The sequence below is a fragment of the Chenopodium quinoa genome, unplaced genomic scaffold (genome assembly GCF_001683475.1).
Source record: "Chenopodium quinoa cultivar QQ74 unplaced genomic scaffold, ASM168347v1, whole genome shotgun sequence".
Lineage (NCBI taxonomy): Eukaryota > Viridiplantae > Streptophyta > Magnoliopsida > Caryophyllales > Amaranthaceae > Chenopodium > Chenopodium quinoa.
In genome coordinates, this window is record NW_018745336.1 from 82395 (window position 1) to 102304 (window position 19910).

A 19910-nucleotide genomic window follows, 5' to 3' on the forward strand; every position below is an offset into this window, starting at 1 on the left:
TCAATCTGAAAATCATGTTATATTCTTAATTTCAACGGGTTGAATGAGAATGTAACAGCAATTTTCGTACAAAGAGAGTAGTAAACAAGAGATGTACCCCCCAATCCAGCTGCTGCGTACATTAATGGGGGCAAAAGAAATAATGTTTCTATTCAACTACAAGCACTAAACAATTATCCTGGTTGTACAACATAAATAAACTCTGCTGCTATTTCCTGGTGCACAAAAAAATGATCGCCGAATAATTACATCCTACATAACTATGATTCTAAGTGAATTGAAACACAATTCATCCTCGTAATAGGCCCATCTACAACATTCCCAGATTCCAAGAACTCTGCCCTGCCTCAACAGCCCTCCGTCAGCTTGTATAGCTGTATATCCTTAGTTCTTTGCAGCTGCTTCTTAATAGACAAGCCTAAATCCATTTCACAGTTTATAATCGCTTCAAATAAAAAAGCAGCCTCCATTCTTTTTGTGTAAAGATTTCACAATTTCTACCCAAAAACTCAAGAGACACCATCCAATACACCCTTCAATAGATTCAGCCCTTCAGCTGATATACTTCTCCGTCTAGTGGGAGGTATCTCAATTCTAGAAGGAGGATCTGCCAAAAAACAAATAACCACAACAGTTAGATTGTCACACGTGTTGCGTTTGAGTGCCTCTCTGACAAGTTCTCTAGAACACCTTTCAGGATCATTATGAAGCATGAGTTCTCTCCGAGCAATTGTTACAGCGCACTGGCTGCTCATGACATCCCAAAGGCCATCACAGGCCAATAGAAGGAATTCATCATCTTCAGTCAAGACCAGTTCCTGCAATTCAGGCTCTGCACTTAAGGGGAAAGAGGAACCTTTCATGCCCTTCATATGCCAATCTCCAAGAGCACGCGCTACAGATAACTGGCCATTGAGGTAGCCATCATATACTACACCGCCAAGTCTCTCAATCCTAAGTCTTTCTGATGAGCAATTTGGTTTGTGGTCTTTAGATAGCTCAACTGCCCTACCTCGTTTTCCCAACACAGCACGACAATCACCAGCATTAGCGATTAGCATCGTCCTTCACAAAGAAATACATACAATAAATCAGTTTCACAAAGGCAGGCATATAATAGAAAGTAACAAACCAAGTACTTGTGCCGCTTTTTCTACAATCATAACTTATCAGAATAATAAAAGTGAATTTAATACGTGATTCCCTGTACCAGAACATATATGTAGCTTACCTTCCGAAAATTAGGGCAGTCAGGGCGGTGGTGCCAGAAGAAATGTCAAGAGCACTAGAATCAGCAAACGCATAATCAGCTTTAATGAAGGCACTCTTAACAGCCTTCTCCACAGAAACTGAAAACTGTGGATCATCAATTATATACTTGAGAAGGTTGCTACAAACAAAGGAAGCTGCATCTGTTCCACCATGGCCATCAAATACCTATTCATATAGGAAAATATTATCAGATTCATAATATTTAAGAGTAGATTTACTTCTAAAATCCCATTAACACAGCAACATATACCATAGCAAGATGATAGTTGTATAATCAGAACAAGCCAAGCTCCAACAAGACTAAATTTAAACAGAGATCTTCAAGAAGTTCAAATACTTGAATTTATCATTTGTCCCCGGAGTGAGGACTTCGAAGGAAAGGCATGGGTCTCTTAAATTAAGTTCTTCTTATGTGCACACACCCAAGGCAATAAGGCACAGATCCAAGAAGTAGAAGGGTTAAAATACTTCTGGCAAGTCTGACACACTTCATGAGTTCAGGTAATGGTTTAAAACTCGATTGATAAGACTACACCATGTGTCACAATGAAAGTTTAACACGGACAGCAAATTTCAGGAGTACAAATTCTAGCAAAAAACTCAAAGTGGTATTGTAAAAATTTATCGATCGATGCACCGAAACTCTGAGATGGGCAACAAGGACACTTTCTCAAAGAACATGAAAAAGGTCATAGATTTTCCTTCAGAACAATTACTTTATGAATAGAGACCTACATAATTGACTATGACAAATTTTGATTCATTTTTCATAAGCAGGAGCTGCATTTGCAGCCAATAGCAGGTGGCTCCCAAAAATTTGAACCACATTCTTACATGAGGTGCTGCACCAGGAACAGACAGCAAGCAACTTCATACGATGTCAAGAAACCTACTTTCACCTGAAATACAGGTTCATAAAGTCATCCCAAGCCTCCCCACCAACCCTCTCTTTTTCTAAACCTGATAACAACGCTAAATCTAACAATTTTACAGCTCTGAAAAAGCAACTAACCCCATAGAAAGCTGCAGGACAAGGAAAATCATCAGATGCACCTAGATGTTCGCGGAGATTATCAATACAAACATGCTCATCTTCCATGTATTGCTTTGGCCCTATTTCAGCACAGCTTCCAGAGCGATATACAGGGAGAAACCCAGATTTTTCATCGGAAGGTGTTTTACTGCAAACAGACCCATCATCCGAGTCCTATAAACAGAAATGTAAGAAATCAAATGTTGATTTGCAACAAATATATAGAGTTCATGTTAGCAGTTCTGTAAGATTATAACGGAAAAAAAAAAACTTCCAGAAATCTTAGTTTCAAGCTAAAAACATTTAAATATTTCCCACCTTGGCACGCCTTATGTTTTCATCTCTAAACAAACCCAAATCATCTATTCCCACCCCCCCCACCCCCCGTATCTCCTCCAATAATTAAATAAAATAAAAAGAAGCTTGTCTTTCAATATATTATTCAGGTCTGAGCTTTTTAGGCACAAATGTCCTTGCTAGGTGATGCAAGTATATAGCATTTTTAAGATAAAGCAATAAAGAACTACATACATCCTAAATCAAAATATAAATCAGCTCTAGCAACAAAAGTTCAGAAAACACAAGGATGTGAAATTTTCCATGATCCGGTCATTACAAGTGGAGATAGACTATCAAGATTCTAAACTTGTTAACCAATTAAATGACTTCCTAATATGGAGTAATTGCTTCCTGATGCTGTTCTCATTCTCAGATCGTAAACAACAGCCAACTGGTCACAATGAAACCCCCAAGTCCTTTTGATCCTATCAGATGACACAGATTGTATGAAGAGATGGGGAAAAACCACTACTCAATTTTGCAAGTGCTGATGAAGTTTATTAAAAAGAGTTACCTTATCCTACCAATCAGAGGCGAATTTTGGGGGGTGGGGGATCACTTTGCTGTGCTGCTGTTCTTACTCCAGGTCCATTTCCTTCTAACTTTACCCGATTACAAAACCATTTTGTTCATTAAAGAATAATGAAAAGGCTCAGTCCTATTTAATTCCCTTCTTTTCCCTAGTTCAACTCACGATACCCTATCCTTTCTTCTAATCCAAACAACTGTAAATGTTGTTTAGAGTGTCATAAACTACAAAATATACATCGATATTACCTAAATGCCTCAAGGAAGGAAAAAGAAACAAACTGGTTGAAGGTGGCTTAGTGGGTCCAATTAATGCAGCCATACTAATAGGTAATAACTCCTTTAATAATCAAAGGTTGCTCCATCCAGACCCTTAATCTAAAATCAATAAAGTGTTTCACACTTCCCAATCAATAGAAGCTGCAAATGGTTTTACAATCGATTCTGATTTTATTCATCATTATCCAAAACAAAAGAACCATTAATCATCAAAATCGATTCACAATATGTTACTCTTAGGTCTCCTACAACTCTATTGTATTTCTTCTTTTTAATAACAGAAGTAACTCAATTATGTGCTCATTGCCATCAAAAAAATTCATCCTATTCTACCATAACTAAATTTCACATATGGTATATTCTCATCTCCATTTCATTGCTTCGCCTTCAACATCATCTGTTCAAATACAGGAACACGGGTATCTAGTAAAAAATTTCACATTTAGTATATTCTTATTTCCATTTCATCGCTCCGTGTTCAACATCATCCATTCAATCATACAAACAAAGGCATCTTAAGCAGTAATAACCAACATAATCACAATAAGCATAACATTCAGCAGCCACAAACAAAGCATATTATTATTATGACAAAAAATGCTTAATCAAATAAGATGATACTAAGCACATAACAAAGAAAGTAAGAATTATACCGTCTCAAGGGCGGCGGGCGGGGAAAGAGTGATAGAGCTCATGGAATGGCGCACGACAGAGATGTGCCTAGGAGGCTTAGCATTGGTAGTTTGCTTGAGATCATCCAAACACTCATCATCCTTAATTTTGTTTTCTTTATTATAACTACTTTCTATTATTGTAAATGTTGGTGAAAATTCAGCACCTGCTGCCATGATCTCTTCTCTCGAACATAAATTCACCCTTTCCTCTTTCATACAAAAATCAACCCCCAAATTATCAATTTCCACCAAATATTAAAATACGATCACTCAACTTCAAGCTCCAACAATCAAATCTCAAACCCAGAATCAATCAATCTATCAGTAATAACAGATCACAAAATCTAATCAAATTCTCCAAAATTGGAAATTAATCTACCAAATCCAGCCTCCAAATCCGAAATTGATGATCAAACTCAACACAAAAACATCAAAAATACAGTAAAAAGTTAATTTTCCCCTAAAAAAAAGAGGGAAAAGGATAGAATCGAAAGGAAACCCTAGAAAATCATAGATAGTTAGAAGAAATGATTGTAAATAAATCAAGCAATTCAACAAAAATCAAAAATTAATTATAGATAATAAAGAAGAACACACCCAAAAATTAAAATTAAAAAAAATTGGTAATTCGAAAATAGAGAAGAAGAAGAGGAGAGAGAAAAAGTGAGAGGTCGGCCACAAAAATAGGAGAGAGAAAGTAGAGAGAGAAAAAAACCAGGCCAGAGACAAAAAGGCAGAGGTAGGAGACGTGGTTGAGGCATGACACGCGTCGAGAAGGGATTGGTTGAGTAGCCGTTGACAGTGGGGAGGATGTGTGGGGTCCACATCAAGCGTCCCTGGCCGTTGGATCTTTTTGAAATAAAAAAAAAAAAGGAAAAAGAAAATGTTTGGTTAGGTCGGTTATTGGCCGTTAATGTGAAAGAGAAGATCGACGGGTGTCAGGTGGACACGTGTACGTGTAAAAATGACAGCTGTAAGAAGAGATAGTCGGAGTAAGTTGACAGTTAATTCTTCTCTCAGCGGGAAAACGACTTTACCCGGTCTTCGTTGTTTCCCGCTTCCACCAACCCTCTTTTTTTTTCCTATCGATATGAACGATGTCTAAATGAATATAACTATTTTTTTTAATAAAGGCATTTAAATAATTATTTCAATTTGAAATTAGTTTGTTAATTCATGCTTCATTTTTTTTTTTAACAAGTAATTCATACTTCATTTTAAAATATAAAATAAATATAAATTATAGCTTCATTTGATATTACAGGTACTTTTTTGTTAAATTAAACAAACTAGAGGATTGCTCAATTATTATTTTATTACTTAGTTCTTAACACTAGTAGTTTATAAATTTACTAATCAAATGTCAATATTTAATCATAGAATCAGTGTAATTTGTCTTGTGTGAATTTTACTCTGAATTAGTTGACTTTCTTGAGTAAAAAGAAAACTCCTTCGTTTCTTTTTATTTGTTACACATTGACCATTAATCTAAAAAAAAAATTCAAACGTAACAAAAAAAATTATTGACTTTGGAATTTTTTTTATTATATCTCAATTCTCAAACACTAGACTATGGCCAACTCTTCACTCTTGTACCCCAAACACGAAACTATTTTTCATTGTACATTATTTACTTATAGAACTATTTTTCAAACTTGCTTATAATAAAAAAAGAATTACAAAAGAAAGGAAAAGAAAGGAAGAGAAAAGGAGGGAGACAAACTCTCTTGTTTGGATAAAGGATTGGGGAAGGGAAAAGGGAGGGAGGGATCCATTGTTAGAGTAGTCTTCATAATAGGTTTTGTGAATGAAGGGAAATTAGTCCCACATTGGTAGAATAGAAGTTGGTTATATAGGTTAGTCTATATAGCTAAATGTTGGATGGAAGTCCCACATTGATAGAATAGAAGAAGTTAGCTTGTTCAATTCTATTTTAACTTGTTGTTGGAAAAAGCTCCCACATTGGTTGAATAGAGGATATTAGTTTACTCTATTCTATTTAACTTGATGTTGGGAAGAAACTCCCACATTGGTTAGATAGAAAAGTTTAGCTTGAAGTTAGTGTATAAGTTACTCTATTCTATTTAATTTGATGTTGGGAAGAAGCTCACACATTGGTTAAATGGAAAAATTTACCTTAGACCTAGTCTATAAGTTTAATATTTGAAACATAACAAAATTTTAATGTGTGTCATGATTTATGACCAAGGGCCCGATCAGGCGGGCATTGTCTGGTCGGGCACGAACATATACTTAAGAAAATAATATTTGTTCACCGGATAGGGCTATGTTAGCCCGGTCGGGTACAAGAGCAAACTTATTTTTTGAGGTATAGATGGCCCGACAGGCCGGGCTTTGACTGATCGGGCGCGAGCCTAATTAAAAGATTTGTCCGTTTATTTACCCGACCAGGCGGGCTTGGCCCGATCGGGCGAGTGTAAGCGGTAAGTTTCCTACGGTTAAATTGATTAGGATAATAGTGACTATTCATTAAAAGTCAGATTATCTTAATTAATTATTTTTTGGAAATAGTGACTCTTGGATTAAAAGGCTGTTATTATATATTTTAATGGCTCCAAAAATTATAACTCACTTTTCACTTTTTATCTTCTTCTTTTTCTATTCTAATTGTTTTTAAAGTGTTCTTTGGGAGGTCAATTACATTGCTTTAATTGGTCTCGAACTTAGGGAAAATCCTGGAAGCATATTAACCGGTAACCCATAGCAATCATAGTGGGGGTTAAAATTGTTGTAAGGACAGTGTAAACACGTCCCTAATTCTTCATCCCCATAATTATTTTCTAACAATCTTAAAGCAATTTGCATTAACAAGCATGGCATTTACCATATCACCTAAGACACCATTCTTTCTTTCAGCCACTCCATTTTATTGGGGTCTATATGGGGCACTAACCTGATGTATAATGCCATTAGATTCACAAAAATCAGAAAATTCCGTGGGAAAATTCCTAGAGCTTTAAAGAGTGTTTTTGTGGGATATGCAGAAAATTCAAAAGCTTATACATTTTTGGATTTGGATTCTAATGTTATAGTGGAATCATGAGATGCTGAATTTTTTGAGAATAAATTTCGTGGGGATTCCATAAACATTTATGATTCGGCACTACCACAAGTTTCTCCTAATAATGTTTCTATCTCAAGTAATTTTAGAAAATTGTCCGATTTCTCTAGTGAACCTAGAAGAAGTGTAAGGGCAAGGAAGGGGAAAATTTTGAGTCCAGATTTTATTGATTCATAAGCTATTCTCTTTCTTGTAGAAGGTGATAGATGTGAGGTTAATAATAAGATACCCATTCTACTTAATGTTGATGTTAATGTAGAGGATGATCCAAAAACGTTTAAAGAAGCAATGGCTTCTGGAAACGCAGCTTATTGGAAGGAGGCAATAAATGATGAGATGGATTCCTTGATTTCAAATAATACTTGGTATCTCACGGATTTGCCACCTGGTTCCAAAGTTGTTGGATGTAAATGGGTGTTTAGAATTAAAAAGGACACAAATGGGAAGATAATATCTTTTAAGGCTAGGTTGGTAGTACAAGGTTTTACTCAAAGGGAAGGAGTGGATTATTTTGATACTTATGCACCCGTTACTAGAATTACATCCATTAGAGTTCTTATGGCTTTAGCTTCTATTTATGGCTTGCTTGTTCATCAAATGAATGTAAAAACATCTTTTCTAATGGTGATTTAGATGAGGAAGTGTACATGTGGCAGCTTGAGAGTTTTGTTCTTCCTGGTAATGAAAGTAAAGTTTGCAAGTTGGTTAACTCTTTGTATGGATTAAAACAGGCTTCAAAACAGTGGCATGAAAAATTTGATTCTGCAATTTTGTCACATGGTTTTAATCATAATTCCGCTGATAGATGCATTTATTCTAAGTTTACAAAAGATTATAGAGTCATTGTATGTTTATCTGTTGATGATATGTTAATCTTTGGGACGAATTATAAAAGGCATTAATGAGACTAAGGAATATTTATCTTCTTGTTTCCAAATGAAAGATTTGGGTGAAGTAGATACAATATTAGGAATCAAAGCTATAAAACACAAGGGGGGGGGGGGGGTTATGCTTTGAGTCAATCTCATTATGTTGATAAAATGCTTGATAAATTTAAGCATTTGAATATCAAAGAAGCCAATTCCCCTTATGATTCGTCATGTAAACTTGAAAAGAATAATGGTAGAGCGGTTGCTCAACTTGAGTATGCAAGTGCAATAGGTAGTTTAATGTATGCATCACATTGTACTAGGCCCAATATTGCATTTGCAATTTGCAAACTTTCTAGATATACTAGCAATCCTAGTGTTGAACATTGGAAAGCTATTGGTAGAGTTTTTGGATTCTTAAAGAGAACTAAAAATCTTGGTTTGCATTATAATAGATTTCCATCTGTTCTTGAGGGTTTTTCAGATGCTAGTTGGATTACTAATACTGGTGATAATAAATCCACTAGTGGGTGGGTTTTTATGCTTGGTGAAGGTGCTGTTTCTTGGGCTTCAAAGAAACAGACTTGTATTACTCATTCCACCATGGAGGCTGAATTTTTAGCCTTAGCAGCAACAGAGAAAGAAGCAGAATGGCTGAGGAACATGTTATTAGACATAGAGTTGTGGCCACAACCGATGTCAGCCGTTTCTTTTAACTGTGATAGTGAAGCTACATAGTCTAGAGCGTATAACAAGATTTATAATGGAAAATCTAGACATATTAGTTTAAGACATGCATATGTACGTCAGTGTTAATATCAGATGCTATAACAACTATTGTGTATGTAAGGTCTTGCAATAATTTGGCGTATCCTTTTACAAAAGGATTACCAAGGGACATGGTGCAAACAATGTCCAAGGAAATTGGTTTGAAACCAATTATTTAATCAAGAACAACGGAAACCCAACCTTTCCTATAGTACTACCCCTATATTAAAGGTTCAATGTGGTAAAAACAACTTGTTTGTTGATGATATATTGAGTATTGTTGAGTATAATTAATATATATGTGTAAGGGTGAGTTTTAGACTCTTAATGAAGTTTCAAAGGTTATTTTTGTACTTAATCTATATGAACATATAGGAATGGTGTCGTTCCTAACAAAAGTGTGTTTTATTTTTGGAGATGTTCATGAATACCAGGATGAGCACATGGCCATAATAGTGCTACCAATTCAAAGAACATTTGGTTTAACAAAATTGTGTGTGTAGAATTTCCGGTAATGATATTTAAGATTATGGTTCAAAGCTACATGCTACCGTTAATTTTGTCGTTACTTTAAAAGTTTACACTAGGTGGAGGTTCAAATCGCTAAGATACCTTCATTGATGCATAATTTTGTTGGTTAAGAACATACCCAATTTTGTAGACTAAGTGGGGGATTGTTAGAGTAGTCTTCATAATAGGTTTTGTGAATGATGGGAAATTAGTCCCACATTGGTAGAATAGAAGTTGGTTATATAGGTTAGCCTATATAGCTAAATGTTGGATGGAAGTCCCACATTGATAGAATAGAAGAAGTTAGCTTGTTCAATTCTATTTTAACTTGTTGGAAAAAGCTCCCACATTGGTTGAATAGAGGATATTAGCTTACTCTATTCTATTTAACTTGATGTTGGGAAGAAACTCCCACATTGGTTAGATAGAAAAGTTTAGCTTGAAGCTAGTGTATAAGTTACTCTATTCTATTTAATTTGATGTTGGGAAGAAGCTCACACATTGGTTAAATGGAAAAATTTAACTTGGTCCTAGTCTATAAGTTTAATATTTGGAGCATAACAAAATTTTAACGTGTGTCATGGTTTATGACCACGGGCCCGATCAGGCGGGCATTGTCTGGTCGGGCACGAACATATACTTAAGAAAATAATATTTGCTCACCGGATAGGGCTAGTTAGCCCGGTAGGGCGTGAGAGCAAACTTATTTTCTGAAGTATAGATGGCCCGATCAGTCGGGCTTTGCCTGATCGGGCGCGAGCCTAGTTAAAAGATTTGTCCGTTTATTTACCCGACCAGGCGGGTTTGGCCCGATCGGGCGAGTGTAAGCGGTAAGTTTCTTACAGTTAAATTGATTAGGATAATAGTGACTATTCATTAAAAGTCAGATTATCTTAATTAATTATTTTATTGGAAATAGTGACTCTTGGATTAAAAGACTATTATTATATATTTTAATAGCTCCAAAAATTATAACTCACTTTTCACTTTTTATCTTCTTCTTTTTCTATTCTAATTGTTCTTAAAGTGTTCTTTGGGAGTTCAATTACATTGCTTTAATTGATCTCGAACTTAGGGAAAATCCTGAAAGCATATTAACCGGTAACCCATAGCAATCATAGTAGGGGTTAAAATTGCTTTAAGGACAGTGTAAACACGTCCCTAATTCTTCATCCTCATAATTATTTTCTAAAATCCATTTCCCCTTTCTCTTTAATAAGCATAATCTCTCCAAAATTGGAGAAATTTAAAGGGAAAATCAAGCTCACCTCCCCCTTCCTTTCTTCTCTCTTCCCTTCCTCTTCTATCCCTCCCCTTCCTTTCCTTCCTTGTTTCCTATCCAAACAAAGCATTAGTTTTCACTTGGCCATTTAGTGATTCTCTAATTATAACATTTTGTCAAGTTATTTTGAAAATTTGTTAAATATTAATGATATTATTGTAGATGCTGAATTTTTGGTCTTGTACGATGATACCCTGTACTCAATGTATACATCAACTACAGTCCTTGGAATATGGCATCTCAAATGCCCAATTTGCCACCATTCTCAGCTAAAATAATAAGCATAACATGTTATACTGCAAGTTACACACTATTATGTTTATCATATCAAATTTTCCTTGGGGTTACCTAGTAATGCAAGCAGTAAAGAAGAATATTGTCAACCTGGTGACTAAGATCCTGATCCTGCGAAACCGTCTAAAAGCCAGTATTGTCAACCATGCGAAAACGTCTAAAAACACAACTCCAGGTAAATTTGGACAATACTCACAAAAATCATTAATTCCTCCAAATTCTAAAGTTGAATGGCAAGGCAGCAGATATATGTGTATGCATCACCAAACCACCAAACTACATAACATCACTAGCCAGAAAACACCAATCACTTGAAGCATTTGGCATCTAGTAAAGCTTCTCCCTCAAAAGGCTCATAATCTTCGATCATTTGACTGACACGCTCCTTTTGAGCCTCATCGTTGATGTCCACCTTTTTCCACTCATAAAGTTCCATGTCATAACATTCATCAACCACAAATTGAGGGATTTCTTGTCCACGGAAGAGCCACAAACCCTTGACCTTGAATGGGGGTTCCGATCCGATCACCAACATCTTGCCAAATGCATATTTCCTAGCAAGATCCATTCTTTGCAAGAATCCACCAACCTTGTTCATGGTCACAAATGAGACAGTATTTTCCTCATTGTACTTGTAGTCACAAAACCATAGAGAGTATCCCTCAGGATCATACATATCCCAAAATCCTGCAAACAAAAAAAAAAGAGATTTAAAAAAAAAATAACTTGCAAAAATCCATGCACACTTCACACCTCTTCTGAGTAACAAATGAGAAATAGAACTTCAAGTCTTCAATCACTGGACAAGAACATTCATGAATTGACATTCTTATCCTAAAATTTATTGTTACTGAAACACAAAGTCAAAACTCACAAGTGCCTTCACCAGTCACATAAATCGGTGTCTATATGGTGGTTAAGGTGTTCTGCTCTTTTTACAAATTGTATGGCCATATTTGGTAAATGTCTTTTTGGTGGCTTATTGGTTAGCTTTTGGCTTTTTTATGTGGTCAAACAGCCAAAAAAGTGTTTGTTGATTGGCTTTTCATTCAGCGAAAAAGCTGGCTTTTAAGCCATAATGAAAAAGCTGCTATGAGTAGCTTTTTTTTTGTTGGCTTTTGGCTTGTTGACCCACAAATTATCTAATAAACAGCCAACATCCACCAACTAAATTTACCACACACTTTTATAAGCAGTCAGCTTAAACAGCTAATTTCAAAAGCCATTATAAACATCCAAACTGGTCAAACAAGCCAAGTAAACCAGCTAACCGCCATCAGCCATTTGCCAAACAAGGCCTATATTTGTTACTACTATGAGAGTCAAAACATGTCTCTTGGTGGGCAACAATTGAGCACTAGCCCACATACTGAAATTGTTAGATGTAACAGGTTTACCTCATACACAAAGGAGATTCAATGACACAAACTAATCACCATATGATATTTTACTGCACTGGACAAACGCATCTGCTACTACAAGTCTACAAGTTTGAACATTCAGAAGATACGGCATGAAATGCTGCAAATGGCAAATGCCTTTTCACAAGCTAAATCTTCACAAAAGAAGAACAATGTCTGCTATAGAGTCTAGACTTTACATGAACATTAATTGACATGTAAATAGGCGGTAAAAGAAGAGCAGATTATGATGACAACAGAAAAACGCTTACAGCAGAGCAAGAAATGAGAGAGTGACAGTTGGACGCCAAGCAGAGACGACAACAGCCAAAATTTTAACAAAAAAGAACTATATATTTATCAGAACATGCGAAATGTAAAAAGCTAGATCTACATAGTTTTCAGTCTAACAGTAGCCCTATACGGAAGGACCTCTGTAGATCAGGTGGTTTAGGATAGCAGATGGGTTCAAAACCTTGTTCCACCAATCAAGAAAGAGAAGGGGGTAATGGAATCAAGAAAGGGTAAGAGAGAATGGAAAGCAAAACCCTTTGATTTAAATTGTTGTTTGGGTAATATTTGGTCATTCACCTCTCTTTCTCCTCTCACCATTGCACCACCACCTTATCCCTCATTCATATGCCTCCACCTCCCTTGCTGGCTGCCACCCCACCATCGCCGCCATTCCTTGCCGGCCCCCTTCCCCCCCCCCCTTCTTGCTGCCACTGCAGCCCCTTCTCTCTCCTCTTTTTGTTTCATCGCCACCATTAAAGCTCAATTCAAGGTTTTAATGGTCAAATTTCAATATGAAACTCTAGATCTAGAGTTTTCACAGTTGAATTTGACCTTTTAAAGCCATAATTGAAGATAAGAAAAGGTAGTTACTCATTTTTTACCTCTTCTTTTATTTCAATTTTTTTAGGTTGTGGGTTTTTGGATGGTTGTTGGTTGCTTTTAGGTGGAAGGGGATGGGTTTTCAAGGTGGGGTGGTTTCGTGAGGGTGGGGCGTGGTTTCAGGGAGGGTGAGGTTGGTTTTGGGTGGTTTAAAGGGGCGGTCACGGGGTGGTGAAGGTGGTATTAGGTGATTGGGTGTGGTTTGATTTGTTAAGGGTGGTGGTACTAGCGTTGGTGATGAAGGTGGGGGTGGTGGTGGGGGTGATGAAGGTGTTGGTGGCAGTAGTTGTTGGACGGTTGCGGTGGTTGTTGCTGGTGGTAGTGTTGATAGGTGTGGTTGTGCGATATTGCATGGGTGTCTCAGAAAAGGGAATGGAACTACCATGGGGGGTGGGGGTAGGGAATCACAGTGGAGGGAAGTGGGGGATACAAGAGGGGAAAGGGAATGCAGAAAATGACCTATTAATAAACAACTACGGGAATCAAGCTAGTCCATTCCCTTACCCTTTATTGAAGACCCCATACCAAGCGCCCCCGAAAGTGTTTTCCATATGCAAAAAAGATTTATGATTCACAATTTTTATTCTAAATTTCACAGCATCATGGAACATATTATGATTTTAAAACCAATGGGCAGCAGAAATTGGTCAAAGTACAAGCTCAGGTAAACAGTTCAGACTTCATACGCAAGAACTACTACCCCAGGTCTTGAACATCCCACTCAAGCTTATAAAACCAGCCAAACAAAGAAAGAAAAGATAGGAGTGTTAACTGTGAAGAGGGTAGAGCTAACCAATTTTATCCTACTGTTTTACAGCTCAAAATAGTTGGTAGATTTATAAAGAAGACAGGTAATAATGAAGAGAGAGGATAAAGCAAAGAAGAGACGGATTTTTTTGTTTACAATTTCCTACAATAATACCTCAATCTATTAATTTCCCAAAAAAACCATATAACAAAACATGGACAGAGAACAACACAGTACCTTTAATTGCAACTTCACGGAAATTGGTTTTGGTGTTAGAGTAGAGCCTTTTCCACTCATCCAGTATCATCTTACTAGGAGGCAGAAGATCAAGAGGATTCTTTGGTTTTGGTTTGGGTGCCTCTTCCTCCTCTACAGGTGTATGTGCTTCTTTGGGCTTGGTCGGTTCTTTCTTGACCTCTTTCTTTGGTTCGTCCTTGGGCTTGACAGGCTGAGAAGGTTTCTTTGCAACTGGTGGAACAGATTCTGTTTGTTTAATTTCACCAAGAACCTTCTTGAAATTTGGTTGATTAACCATACTCCAAAAATATCTTTCAACGTGAGGAAATTCAGAGGTAAATTTCTTAGTCAAAATCCGACTAAAACCAAGAACCAAGTTGCATGTCATGACTATATCAGCCAATGTCACACTGTGTCCAACCAGGTAGGTATTAGAAGCAAGATGTGTGTTCAAAGCTTCCAAGCCCCTCTTGACTGCAGAAATGGCAGCTTCCTCAGCCTTCAATATAATATAACAATAAAATCAGCTAACAGCCTAAAATAGCATATACATTGAGAGAGAGAGAGAGAGAGAGAGAGAGTTAGAGAGAAGCAAATTCTCAACAGACCGGAGGAAGATATAAAGAAAAACCAATCCTTGGAACAAACCAGCGCAAGATATTAGCATCAATCTCTAGAGATGCAAAATCAATCCACTGCTCAATGTGGCCCTGACAAGCAGAAGACAAAAACCAAACTATAAGAGAAGATAACTTCAATAACCATGCAAAGTACTGATGCAACACCATACGCGCATTTGGCATAAGCATCACAAAAACATTCATCATGCCACAAATAATCTTACATAATCAATCAGTGAGGAGCCATAGAGTGGACTATCAGCCTTCAACCGTGCAACTGCAAGATATAGAAAAGTAGTAAGAAACAAGTACATGCAATTAAGTCCAAGACCCTAACTAGAGAGAGCAACATTAACCTTACCATATCTTGCAATGGCATTGCTTTCAAAAATAGGGCCATCAGGAGTTTCCAAGACTGGAACCTAACAAATGACAATAAAGTATTTCTAAGATCAGGAAAGGTTTTAAGGGAAATGAAAGAAAAACTCTGCATGGTAGAAAGGTTACCTTCCCAATGGGGTTCATTTGAAGAAACTCGGGTGTTTTGTTGGAAACACCCATCTCAAAATCTTTGACCAACTCAATTTTCACGCCACTGTATTCTGCAGCGATGAGAGCCTTGTAGGCATTTTTATTTGTGTTCCCCGCATGCAAGACCTGAGGGAGAAAAAAAAAAAAAATCCTTTGTCATAAGAAAGATAAACTTAAATGAGCAGTGTAAAAGAAAGCCTACCTAAAAACTTTCTCTCGCCTCTTCCTTTCTAAAAAAAAACCCTAAAATCTTTGGCAGCCGCAAGGGGCTACCGTCATCATCTCTTTGATGATGGTAAGCCCCATTTCTTTCTTTATTTCCTTTGTTTTTTGTTTTTTAGTCATTAATAATCCTCCTTACTCTCTCTTTATGAGAGTTTTCTTCCCAATTTTTGGGTTTGTTCTCTCCTTTTGTGAGAGTTTGGTGTTTGCCTTTCTTCTCTTCCCTTATGGAAGATTGAAATTTATTTTTAGGGTTTTATCTAAAAGATTGGATTCATGGATTGTTATTCGTACAATTTTGCAATTGGCGTTGGAATTGAGGATGCGATCGACATGGTTAAGTAATGAATTTTCTTCCCAAAACTATGTTAAGAAGATGGACTCCCTCACAGAAGGGAGCATAATTCAGCGAACAATCGGGGATTGTGTTTCATCGTCAGATCTAGTTTCTCATCATCATAGTTTCTTTAAAGAGGATTTTTACTTGATTAATTTAGATTGTATTTTACTTTTCGATAATGCTTATTGTAGATGCCTTATGGCTTTCAATTAATGATATTTTATCTTTCCCTTCAAAAAAAAAAAAAAAAAAAAAAAAAACTTAAATGAGCAACCAAGAGTCAATGGACTGAGCTAGCAATCAGGTGAGTGTTGTTCACTCCTTTGACTCTAGTCGATACAAAAGAAGTAGGCACTCGTTATCTGACTAAAGTCAAATTATTTAAAAGAGTAGAAAAGATAGACGTAGGAAGTAGTATCAGCACTCTAAGGACAGAGAAACTCAAGCTCACTTATCCAGGGACTGTGAGGTATCGCAGAAGGTTTTGCTATCATGCACTTTAAGCACTCGTAGCAATTAGAGAAACAAGATGGGAAAGACAAGTATTGGCTTGTGGAATTCCGAAATTCATTTTCATTTTGTGAGCATATGGGTCTGCAGAAATGAATTAGTATTCAAAGGATCAACCATTCAGGTCTCAGAATTTTGGAACAATCTGAGATATGGAAGAAGAGATGGAGAAGCTTTTAGAACTGAAAAAACAAATGGGAACTACAGCTAAAAAAAAAATCTCCTTCAGAATCTGAGGTTGTCAATTGAAGGTCAACGAATGGCTGAGCTTTTGGTAGAGAGCATGTAGAGGAGGTAAACAGTCAGAAATCAGCACTAGGATGGATATTGAAATAGGAAGAGCTACCAAATAAAGAATTTTCGGTAAAAATCATTGAAACCACAGCATTACAGGAAGAAGCCTATGCAAATTTTGCATGATATAAAATAAGTAGCCCCATTCGTGTATTGACTGGAAATGTGGACAGATTCAATACAGAGTAAAAGGCCCTTGTTGATCAGAAGCAAGAAGGAGATCATTCCTATAATAAACAACATCAAAGCTACAACAGTGTCCTTGAATTTAATTAACACAATAGACTATTAGTGGAACCGGCCCAGAAGCTAGCGACTTGTGTTAGAAAAAGACCATTGCCCACTAATCTTCCTTGTAATGTTTTGCCAATAAAAGAGAAAATGAGTCTTAAGTCAATGTACATAAACTCTTATCTATACTATTTTGAAGTCACTAAGTATTCGAAAAGACATTCAAAGTTGACAAATGGTGGGTAAAAATGAAGTCACTGATATCAAATCATAAAAACGTAAAACTTACAAGGAAAAAAGTATTGATAGTAACATCACTAGGACACTTGATAAAGCTAATATTTTATGAAAGTGAGTGAAAACTACAAAGAATAGTAACCAAAATGGCCGTGCTACATCGTAGCATAATATGGCAATTATAAGCCAATTGCATACTTGAAGGTTGAAACTACATCACGAAAAGAAATAGCAACTCCAATATCAAGAATGTTTTGTTTGGTAGCAACAAAATAAACATTCAAATTAGAGCAATAAAAAAACTGAATTCAATTAGCAAAATAAATTAATGTATAATTTCAACAAGATTATCATATAACTATATAAGAAGCATTACATGTAAACCCCATTTTTGTCAGCATCTAATTCCAAAAGCTTCCCATACATCAATAACAACTACTAAAATCGTCTAATTCCAAAAGCTTCCCATACATCAATAACAACTACCAGAATTAAGCATTCATAAGAAAACATAGATAAAGTAAAGAATTAGAACGTCAAATTCACAATTAGCAGCAAAACCCAGTAATCAAAATTGACTAATATCAACATTATTAGCAAGTAAAGCACTAAAATCACCAATTACAGATCCAAATGGGGATCCCAAAAACAACAAACTAATTAAAATACTAATTAAATCATAACTCTAATTGATTAGGGATTAGTATGAGCATTGTGAACTAGCAAGGAAGAAGAAGAAGAAAGCATAAGCATACCAGAGCCATGATTTGGGGCTGCTAAGTTAATGGGCGCAGTAAAAATTCTAGGGTTTATAGAGAGAAAGGGGTGAATAGAAAAGTTGAGGTGTGAACAGGTTCAGTTTCTGGACAAGGGAGAGTGAGAGAGGAGGAACAAATTTGGGAGAAACTCTTTTGATTGGATTAAGGTATGGCAATATTAGCAATCGGATCAAAGTCCAACCCAAAAATTAATCGGATTTGAGATCAAATTCCAGTCCAATTAGGTGGGTTCTGAGTCCATGTTCGTTGGGGATTGCGAACCTTCGAATCCAAATATGTCCATACTTTTTTAAACTTGTTTTATTGAAAATTGTAAGGCTCTGTTCTTTTGAGTTGTTCTGCTCTGCTCTGCTCTGTTAAGTTCCTCTCTGCTTTGCTCTGTTAAGTTCCTCTCTGCTTTGCTCTGTTTAAATAAGCATAATTTATTTAATAATAATAACTAATATTTAAAGATAATAATAATAATAATAATAACTAATATTTAATAATAATAATAATGCTGAAATTTGCGCTGTTTTACTCTGTCCAGAAGCTCAAAAGAACATGGCCTAAATGGATCTAAATAGTTTGAATTCGTTTGGTATCGCTGTGATTTTTTAATTTTTTAATTTTTGTTTTTTTAAGAATCATGTGATATATGTCCTTTAATATAACAAAAGTTGGTCAAATTTATAAAAAAAAAATGATAATTTTGGAATCTAATAACAAAAGAGTGGAAACAACATTTTCTAGTATACTGTTTTTGGTTTTTGTTAAAAAAAACCTACTACTAAAAACAAACAACGATCCCAAACAAACCCTTAGGTCAAATACCAGAATCATGTCGAACTTGGGTCAAATCATGGACTCGAGTTGGACCAAAACCAAGATCCATACATAAGTGTGATTCCTATCTAGAGTCAAAAATAGGAGTTAGACTTTTGTGGACTCAAATTTAGATTTTTTGGATTTAGGTTATGTTCACACGGAGTAGTGATCTATGAGTTTCTCTAGGAAGAAGAGAGAAACTCATGATTTTAAGAACCAATTCTATGCCCTATAACAAGGGTTTTTGAGTAGCTCTTGGATTGCTCTCTATAAATCTTTTTTAACTCTTGGGAGTTTATTAAAATCTTTTTGACTTACTTATGCACATTCTTATTTATTTTCAAATTTTGCTGGCCCACACTTAGGTATATTCATATGATGTTTAACTTATTGTTGTTGGGGTTTTTGGATTTGAGAATGTCTCGAAGAGAAAGATTGATGAACGTTGAAGAACTACTTCTACAAACCTACTTATTATTTTATTTAATTTCGAACATTTTAAACCTTTTCATTTATCGTACTGCTAATTTACGTTTATCATGTGTTAGTATTTAATATAAATAATACAAATTAAATTGAAGTTTGAAGGTATATTACTAATCAAACAATTTTACAAAACATCCATTTTCATATTAACCCAAAAAAAAAATGATATAAAAATAAATGTACATAGTGTGAATAGTACAAAATTAAAACAATTGTGACTAAATCAGAGCAAAGAACAAATGAAGCACATACTCCAAGGGAGAAGCAAGGAAAAGACTAGGTTTTTGCCTTTTTGGCAAGGGATTCTTTTCTTAAAGAGAAGTCAAAGCTTTCTTTAGAAAAAAAAACCCAACGTCACATATTCACAATAATTAATTAGAGAAATTGATATTATATGCAATACTAACAACCAACAATAAGAATTAGCTAACCATTGGTAATAGAATGACAAGCTAACAACTATGAACATTCTATCTTATCCTTTACAAAAATATTAAAGTTTTGTTACTAGCTCAACTTTGTAAATTATTCAACACTTTTCATTAAATATGAGCCTATTAATTGTTAATTTTATCACAATAATGTCATTTAATAAACGACCCTGCTGGAACTAGGATATGTTGTTAATTTATTTACGAAACTGC

The 19910-nt window shown here is 35.7% G+C and overlaps 2 protein-coding genes across 2 annotated transcripts; both read right to left on the bottom strand.

The window, feature by feature from the left end:
• On the bottom strand, positions 1-4746 carry LOC110712783 (probable protein phosphatase 2C 27). The gene is made up of 4 exons (XM_021891241.1): positions 4105-4746; positions 2285-2479; positions 1232-1437; positions 1-1065 (listed from the first exon to the last, which is right to left on the bottom strand). The coding sequence occupies exons 1-4, from the start codon at positions 4339-4341 to the stop codon at positions 510-512; spliced, it is 1194 nt and encodes a 397-aa protein (XP_021746933.1). The 5' UTR covers positions 4342-4746; the 3' UTR covers positions 1-509.
• A 6115-nt stretch (positions 4747-10861) lies between these two features.
• LOC110712795 (elongation factor 1-gamma-like) lies at positions 10862-18109 on the bottom strand. The gene is made up of 7 exons (XM_021891248.1): positions 17950-18109; positions 15337-15486; positions 15191-15251; positions 15054-15106; positions 14818-14919; positions 14210-14708; positions 10862-11617 (listed from the first exon to the last, which is right to left on the bottom strand). Exons 1-7 carry the CDS (start codon positions 17956-17958, stop codon positions 11238-11240), a joined length of 1254 nt encoding a protein of 417 aa, XP_021746940.1. The 5' UTR covers positions 17959-18109; the 3' UTR covers positions 10862-11237.
• Positions 18110-19910: the final 1801 nt, after the last annotated feature.

Bases quoted from the DNA above. Each gene is read 5' to 3' on its own strand.
- LOC110712795 (XM_021891248.1), bottom strand. The intron at 15,107-15,190 runs GTAAGGTTAATG...TATATCTTGCAG, and splicing joins CAATGCCATTGCAAGATATG to TTGCACGGTTGAAGGCTGAT. The intron at 11,618-14,209 runs GTACTGTGTTGT...TTTTGTTTGCAG, and splicing joins CCGTGAAGTTGCAATTAAAG to GATTTTGGGATATGTATGAT.
- LOC110712783 (XM_021891241.1), bottom strand. From the start codon at position 4,341: ATGAAAGAGGAAAGGGTGAATTTATGTTCGAGAGAAGAGATCATGGCA. The intron at 2,480-4,104 runs GTATAATTCTTA...TTCTGTTTATAG, and splicing joins CGCCCGCCGCCCTTGAGACG to GACTCGGATGATGGGTCTGT. The intron at 1,066-1,231 runs GTAAGCTACATA...TTCTTTGTGAAG, and splicing joins ACTGCCCTAATTTTCGGAAG to GACGATGCTAATCGCTAATG.